This window comes from Microtus oregoni, unplaced genomic scaffold, assembly GCF_018167655.1.
Source record: "Microtus oregoni isolate MIOR12 unplaced genomic scaffold, Mior012 000002F_ref0000024, whole genome shotgun sequence".
NCBI lineage: Eukaryota > Metazoa > Chordata > Mammalia > Rodentia > Cricetidae > Microtus > Microtus oregoni.
Window position 1 is genome coordinate 11,393,205 of NW_024543061.1, and position 8,529 is coordinate 11,401,733.

Below are 8,529 nucleotides of genomic sequence, written 5' to 3' on the forward strand. Positions count from 1 at the left end.
ACAGTTTAAAGAAATTATAAAGGTACTGGAAAAAACATCAGTAGGCTCTGATTTGCCCACCAATAGAAACTATCACCACAAAAGGATGTTCTCACTATTTATTTCAATACTTTTGTCTTTGCTCTGGCTTTTGACAAGTAATAACACTCATCATTCCTAGAAGTCCCTTCTGTTTTACTGTAAAAAATGAAGCTGTGACTGAACAATTGTTTCCTATTGTGTCTTTCTGTGGTGTTTTTAATAGGGATGGCCCCAGGTTGACTGATGTGTTTGAATGTTTGGCCCATAGGGATTCACATCATTGGGAGATATGGCCTTTTGGGAGTAGGTGTGGCCTTTCTGGAGGATGTGTGTCACTCTGAGGGTGGCCTTTGAGGGTTCAGAAGCTCAAGTCAGTCTTCTACTGCCTTTAGATCAAGATGAAGAACTCCCAGCTACTTCTTCAAAACTATGTCTGCCTGCAGGCTGCCATGTTTCACTTCATGCTTTACAGTTATGAAATAGCAATGAAAATAATTCTAGGGTTGGTGCTACCACAACATGAGAGACAATATTAAAGGATTGCATCATTAGGAAGACTGAAATACACTGTTTATATAAATGACTTTTTTATAGTTTTTACCAAAAATTTTGTTTACTTAATAAAATAATTTCCTACTCAATTTCAAAACAATTAATAACATGAAAGTAAATTAATGCATCTATAACTAAAAACTCAACTCTCCTTTACTATAATCTTTTTAAGTCTTTGTGTTAAATGATATTTGTTTATGAGTTTATTAAGTAGAATTTCTTATTTTCTCAGTTTCTCAATTTTTATCTTAACTTCTAAGAAATATTTTGAAGTCAAATAGTTTTAAGTTTAATATTTTAAAAATTAACCTACTCTGAATTATAAACCATTTCAAGAGCTGTGAAGACAATATTGCTTGTAGTAAGAAATATGAATTATGTGTTCTTTTCTACCAATACTAGAATGGAACATATATGAGTTGGAAGACTAATAACACCCAGTGGAATGATCCCCTCACAGTATGAGGAAGTCAAATGGGTCCAGATCGCCTTTGGGACCATAACTTTGGATGATCTGCTTTATCCACAATGGAGCAAGTTCATTCATTAATTTAGGTACCCGTCCTTGGTCACTATTCAATGTTCATGCCTTTTAGACTTTTCATCTATGTATGAAAATTAAAATTTTTGAAATAAATACATCTTTGTGGAAGGAGAACAGATGGATCAGGAGGGATCAGGAAATGGAGATAGCATTGATGGAGGGAAGGAAAAGAAAGACAGCTGGAATCATTTTTTATGAATGATATTGTAGGGAAAACTCATGCAAAGAAAACTTCCTACAATATATGAAGGTAATCCTAATGAAATCTCCAAGTAATAAGGGATACAGAACCCCTTTGGCCATCTTTTGTTACCAAAAGTAGATTTTACTGTCATGACCATGTTTCATCCAATTGAGTGTTCGGATGAAAGGGTTTTATAGAAATCCCAGGTTTTTGCCAGGACAATAGGTTGCTCTCCACAAACTGACAACAAGGCCCCTTTGCTGAAGAAAACACCCACACAACTCATTGAACATGAAGAGATTCAGCTGGTGCCTACATAGAACCTTCACTCTGGTTCTTGGTGACTAAAAAGTAACCTGGAAATTGGAAGCAAACAAGATTGCAGGGCAAAAGTTGGGAGCATGAGGATGGGGTTAGGGGCGGGAGTAGAATTGGGGGAAGGGGAGAGGGGGAGAGAGAAGGGAGAAGGGAAAGACTGGGGAGAGCTTGGGGGAGTGAGAGGGTGGAGATGGAGGAAGGGCAGTATAGAAGCAGGAAAGAAGATATCTACATTAAGGGAGCCATTTTAGGGCTGGCAAGAGACTTCGCTCAAGAGGGGATCCCAGGTGTCCACGGGGATGTCCAGCTAGGTCCTTGGGCAGCAGAGGAGAGGGTGCCTGAACTGTCCTTGCCCCACTATCACACTGATGATTATCTTGAATATCACCATAGAATCTTCGTCGGCCCAGATGAAGATAGAGACACATACCCCATCAGAGCAACAGACTGAGCTCCCAAGGTCCAGTTGAAGAGCAGAAGGAGGGAGAAGATGAGCAAGGAAGTCAGGACCTTGAGGGGTTAGTCCACCTGCTGAGGCAGAGTGCCTCTTCTAATGGGAACTCACCAAATACAGCTGTACCGGGACTGTACTAGCATGTGATCAAACCAGACTCTCTGAATGAGGCTGACAATGGGGACTGACTGAGAAGTCATTGATAAAGGCACTGGGACTTTTTTCTACTGCATGTACTGGCTTTTTGGGACCCTAGTCTATTTGGATGCACAGCTTCCTAGGCCTGGGTATAGCGGGGAGGGCCTTGGACTTCCCATAGGGTTCCCTTAAGGAGAGAGAAGGAGGGAGGAAGGTGAGTGGGGGAGTGGAAGGGGAATAGGATGAGAAGAGGAAGTGTAAATTTTTTAATGGAAAAATAAAAAAGAAAAAAAGTATAGGTAATGGGTTTCATCTCATGGAGTGGACTTTCAGTCAAATCAGACATCAGTTGGTTAGTCCCAAAAGATTTGTGCCACCACTGCCCTGTCATATTTTGCAAACAGAGCAGATTGGAAATCAACGTTTTTGTTAATCTTGTGATTACAGTTTTCTTTGGTAGCATGCAGAGTACCTTTCTGTGTCATAGATATTAGAAAATCGGGGTGAGTGCTTCATGTATGAACCAGCTTAACTTCTTCATGCTTAATGAGTTTTGTGAGTGTTATCCTTAGCAATGGGGCCCCAACATCATTATAGAAAACAAACTTTTTTCTTAGCTACAGCATGAGTTTCGTGAGAAATCCATGGGATACTCTTTACCAAAAGCTCAACTGAATGCAACCTATTTCTGACACTAGAAGCCTCACCTGGCTAGAAGAGATGGCCAGTTGAGACTAAGTATCTCCCATTACAAGGAGACCTCATTATTATAACCTTCATAGATTCTAGGAATTTACACTGTATTAGATTTCCACTTCATTCCCATTTGCCCCACACACTTCAAGTTATCTCTTGCTGCACTCTCTTTCCCTCCACCTCATGTCTCCTATTGATGGAGGAAGGTCAAGGGTTAATTACTAAAGAAACTGCTGGGTCTGATAGGTTAGAACATAGGTGGGTGGAGTAAACAGAAGAGAATCCTGAGAGAAAGAGGAAGTGAGCTCAGATGCCATGCTCTCCTCTCCAGGGCAGACCGATGAAGCAAGCCACCAGGTCAGACATGCTGAATCTTTCCCGGTAAGACTGGTGCTACACAGATTAATAAATATGGGTTAGGCAAGATAAGCCAACACCTTGTGGTACTACACACATTAATAGAAATGGACCAAGCAGTGTTTATATGAATACAGTTTGTGTGTTGTTATTTTGGGTCATAAGCTAGCCAGGCGGCCGGGACTGGCTGGCAGGAATGCAGCCCACAGATCCTTCTACATCCTATATCTGATTCCCTGCTCCCATCTCCACCCACACACAATCTTACCATAAAATCTATTCTATTTCCCCTTCCAAGGGAGATGCATGCATGACACCTAGACCCTTCTTCTTTACCATATCTCTTTGGGTCTATGTATGGTAGCTTGGTTACTATTTGCTTAACATCTAGCATCTACTTATAGATGAATGCATACTATATTTATCTTTCTGGGTGTGGATTACTTCACTCAAGATAATTTTTTTTAATTCCATATATTTTTCTGTGACTTGCATTATGTCATTTTATTAATAGCTGAGTAATATTCCATTTGTAAAATATACCAGCTTCTTTATCCATTTTTCTGTTAAGGCAAATCAAAGTTGTTTCCTGTTTATGGTTACTGTGAATAAACCCACATGCACATGGTTAAACAAGTGTCCTTGTGATATAATAGAGCATCCTTTGGGTATGTGACCAATATTTTTATAGCTGAATTTTAAAGTAGATTGATTCTCAACTTTCTGAGGAACTGCCATATTGACTTCCAAAGTCAATGTACAAGTTTGCCTTTCCACCAGCAATGGAGAAGAGTTCCCCTTGCTCAATATCTTTGCCAGAATGAGCTGTCATTTGTGTTATTGATCTCAATCATTATTACAAGTATAAGATAGACTCTCAGAGTAGTTTTGATTTGCATTTTTTAAGCCTATGCTGTTGAACATTTCTTTAACTGTTTTCAGTGATTTTATTAACCTCTCTTTAGAATTCTCTATTTAGATCTGTGCATCATTTTTAATTTGATTACTTTGTCATTTGATATCTACATTTTTTTACTTCTTTCTATATCGTGGGTATTATACTGTTATTGGATGTGAACCTGGTCAAAGTCTTTTCCAGTTATGTAAGCTGCCACTTTGTACAATTAATTATGTCCTTTGCCTTACAGAAAATTTTTTATTTTCATGAGGTTCCGTTTATTAATTATTGATTTCTGTGACTATTTGATCATTGCTTTTTTTTGTTCAGAAAATCATCTTTTGTGCCAGCGTATTCAAGGTCTCCTGTGCCAAATTCTCTTACATCTAGTTCAGTGTGCATGGATTTTTGTTAATCTCTTTGATACACTTGAACATGAGTTTTGAGCATGTTGATTAATATTGATCTATTTGCAATCCTCTACATGCAGATATCCAGTTTGATCTGCATCATTTGGTGAGGATGCTGTCCTTTTCTACAGTGTGTATTTATGGCTTCTTTAACAAAAATTAGATGTCTAAAGGTATGTGGATTTATATCTTGGTCTTTAATTCAATCCAATTAATTGATCCACATATCTCATTTTCTGCTTTCTGCTTTTTTTCTTTTTTGATTGGGAAACTTTTAATGACTCCTTCCATTCCCTTAAGGATAATGGGTGTATTTAAATTCTTTATCTTGTCTTGATGTAATTTTAGTATATGATACCTATCCAGAAAATTGTTCAATACATTTAGATTTTTTAATTTTGTGAAGTACATGTTTTTGAAGTATGACCTGATGATTCTCTGGATTTCCTGTGTCCATTGTTATATCCCCCTTTTTATTTCTTATTTTGTTAATTTGTATATTCTCTATCTGCCTTTTGGTTAGTTTGGAAAAGGGTTTGTCTATCGTGTTGATTTTCAAGAATGAATTATTTGTTTCATTGATTCTTTGTATTGCTCTCTTTGTTTCAATTTTATTGATTTCAACCCTGAGTTTGATTATTTCATGCCATCTACTCCTCCTAGGTGAGTTTGCTTCTTTTTGTTCTAGATCTTTCAGGTGTGCTGTTAAGTCACTAGTGTGAGATTTCTCCAATTCTTTATGAAGGTACTTAGTGCTTTGAACTTTCCACTTAGCCCTGCTTTCAAAGTGCCTCATAATTTTGGGTATATTGTGCATGCCTTTTCACTGAATTCCAGGAAGACTTTGATTACTTTATTTCTTCTTTTATCTATTGGTAATTCAATTGAGAGTTGTTCACTTTCCATGAGATTGTAGGCTTTCTGTAGTTTGTGTTGTTTTTGAATTACAAAAGTAATTTATTATAAGAGAATCTATTTTTTTCAAGAAAGTAGGAGATTCCTTCATGCTTATTCAAATATCTATGCTAAGGTAGAGACTTAAAAGTCACTTGTCTTCAGATATGCTCAAGAAGCCCAGAGATAGTGTCTTGATGTTGTTTGGTCCCTTCAGTACTTTTCTGGTGATGCTTTGGTCCTCAGTTCTACCAGCATCTTTATGAATGTGCTTAAATATGTATATTGTCTCCTTTTTTCCTCAGTCTCATATCACACAGTAGAGCTCATAGGTGAAGGCCCTAGACAAGACAATGAATACCTAGGAAATAGGCTTCCAAAACTGTGGTGATGAGGAGAAGCAGAAAATAGGTACTATTAAGAGCAAATTTAGAATCCCCAGTAACTCTTAATGTGAAAAGAAAAGGAAGAATGTCATAACATTTATAGAAATTTTAAAGAAAGAATACTTTTTCTTAATATACAAATGTATTAATGCCTAAAAATTTCCAGAAGGCATAGTTCTAACTAATTTACCTTTCTAATAAGATTACTGTTATATAACAGGTGCTGATGAAGTCAGCATCTTTTCTCAGAGTAGCACTAACAGATGAGAACTCACATTAGATCTGGAAGTCAGGAAAGCACAGTACAATATCAAGCAGCAGCTGCAAACAGATTCAAGGATATATGTAACGGCTACAGAGACACCATCATGCTGTTGCAGAGAAATGGGGACCTTGGCAACCCAACCCTGGGTTACAAGGCCAAGTAGCAAAAGCACATGTTTACCCAATCCACATGTTCTTTGGTAAATGTACTCTAAATTTTAGACAAGCAGAATATCCCTCACTTATACTGACAACTTTCCTGAACATCTGACACAACTTTACTTAAGCAAGTTAACAGCCTCAGAATAGGTCCCAATCTCTAGCTCCTTGTGTATCTTCTGATTTGTTTCATGACCTCAACTGAATATTCATTTCTAATCACTAAGTACTGTAACCTATGATTTTTTTGCTGAAATTGAGAGAATAGTAGCTTTTTCTGTGTTGCTGGTGCTGAAAAGAGAAAAAGTTGGGACTCATGGGTTTTTTTCCTGATTGCTTATCCTAAACCACCCCACTGTCCCTCAAAGTCATTCTTAGATACAGACACCAGAAAAAGCATATGAGGCAGCCCAGCCTCACATTTCTGTTTCTCTGGATGGCTTATGACATAATATGTGTCACTGTGGTAGGGGTATAATAACAGTGGTGCATCCACCCACTGAAACGTTGTGATTGATCTAATGGGAGCTCACCAAGGCCTGCTGGACTTGGACTGAACGAGCATGAAATCAAACACGACTCTCTGAATGTGGCTGACAATGAGGACTGACTGAGAAGTCAATGATAATGGCACTGGGTTTTGATTCTAATGCATATACTGGCTTTGTGGCAGCCTAGTCTGTTTGGATGCACACCTTCCTAGACCTGGATGGAGGGGGGAGGACCTTGGACTTCCCACAGGGCAGGGTACCCTGACTTCTCTTGAGGGAGGGGAGGGGAGGGGAAAGGGAGAGTGGGAGAGAAATGGGAGGAGGGCAGGTGGAAATTTTTAATAAATAAATAAATAAATAATGAAACATGGACAGTTGAGGTATGTCAAACATTTGATCCTAGCACCTGAAAAGCAGAGGCAAGGAAATTTCTGTGCTTTCAGGGCCAGGCTGTCTACATAGTGAGTTCCAGGCCAACAGGATCTGCATGGTAAGGCCATGTTTCAAAAACAAATAAGCTTTAGGTTAAGAGTGTTACCCAGTATATGTAAGTAAGATCATTAACAAGTTTTAATATTTTTATTTTAAATGACAGGTAATTTTTTCCTTTAAGTTTAAAAATATTCTTTAATTTTAAAAAATATTGGACTATTAAATCCAGGAAAACTTGTTTGAGAAATTTTAACAGTAATATCATTATTGAGAAAAAATTATTTAATTATAAGATATACAAATAAAAATGCTTTCATGAGCATAAGAATTTTATATTTTGCATTTTTTCCTTCTTACTCAAACAAGCCTTTTACAGAACACTAGCTGAGATGTCTCAGGGGGAAAGACATCTGATATGATGAGCCTCAGAAAGCAGCAACCCGGGAGGTTTTTGCTTAGACCTAGGGGACTGTGGGAGGAAAGTCTATTCCTTGCTGACAGTAATAGGTTGCAGCATCATCCGCTTCTACAGTATTGATGGTGAGGGTGAAGTCTAATGAAGCCTCATTACCACTGAATCTGGCAGAAATTCCTGATGGTCGAATTCCTTCATTATAGATCAAGAGTTTAAGAGGCTCCCCTGGTTTCTTTTGATAGCAATGCATAAGATTTATGCCAAATTTATTGACACTCCCACTGGACTTGCAAGAGATAGTAACACTTTGTCCCAAGGACACGGCCAAGGAAGTAGGAGACTGGGTCAATACAATGTCTCGAGTGGAGCCTGAAATGACAAACACACAAACCCTATTGTTGCAGGTGTACCAAAACCTCCTCTCAGTGTGAGACATGTAGCAACTATGACAAAAATCCCAAGCATCACTCTGAGCTGTCAGCAAATAAAAGAAAGCCTGAGAAAGGTAGAAATAAATTACAAATGCCAATGACCAAGAGCTGAGAGGCAAGGAAAACATCTGTGACTACATTAGATGCTCCCAACACTACCCTTCACCTTCTCACCAGGGACCCAGAAGAGCAGAACCCAGAAGAGGAGAGCAGCTGACTTCATCTCTGAGAGCTAGACTAGACAGTGCTTTTCAGGACCCTGACAAGCTGCCTTTAAGAATGTTTTCAACATCTCGGACCCTTGCATAATCACACAACATGCAAAGTAGGTTAGGAAAGAATGTGCTCAGAGGAACATTTGTTCTTGTTCAGTAGTGTCTGTGGTTGACAAAACCATTCACAGAGCAACTCAAGATCATACAAACAGATTTTATGACTTCCCTGCACAATCTTCACCCCATTCCTTTAAAATGCATAAATTTTGA

The 8,529-nt window shown here is 38.3% G+C and overlaps 1 gene segment (V, D, J or C); it reads right to left on the bottom strand.

The window, feature by feature from the left end:
- Positions 1 to 7,659: 7,659 nt before the first annotated feature.
- Positions 7,660 to 8,275, bottom strand: LOC121433537. The segment is given in 2 exon segments: positions 7,660 to 7,982; positions 8,219 to 8,275. Coding segments are annotated over 2 exon segments (372 nt in total).
- Between the last annotated feature and the right edge of the window lie 254 nt (positions 8,276 to 8,529).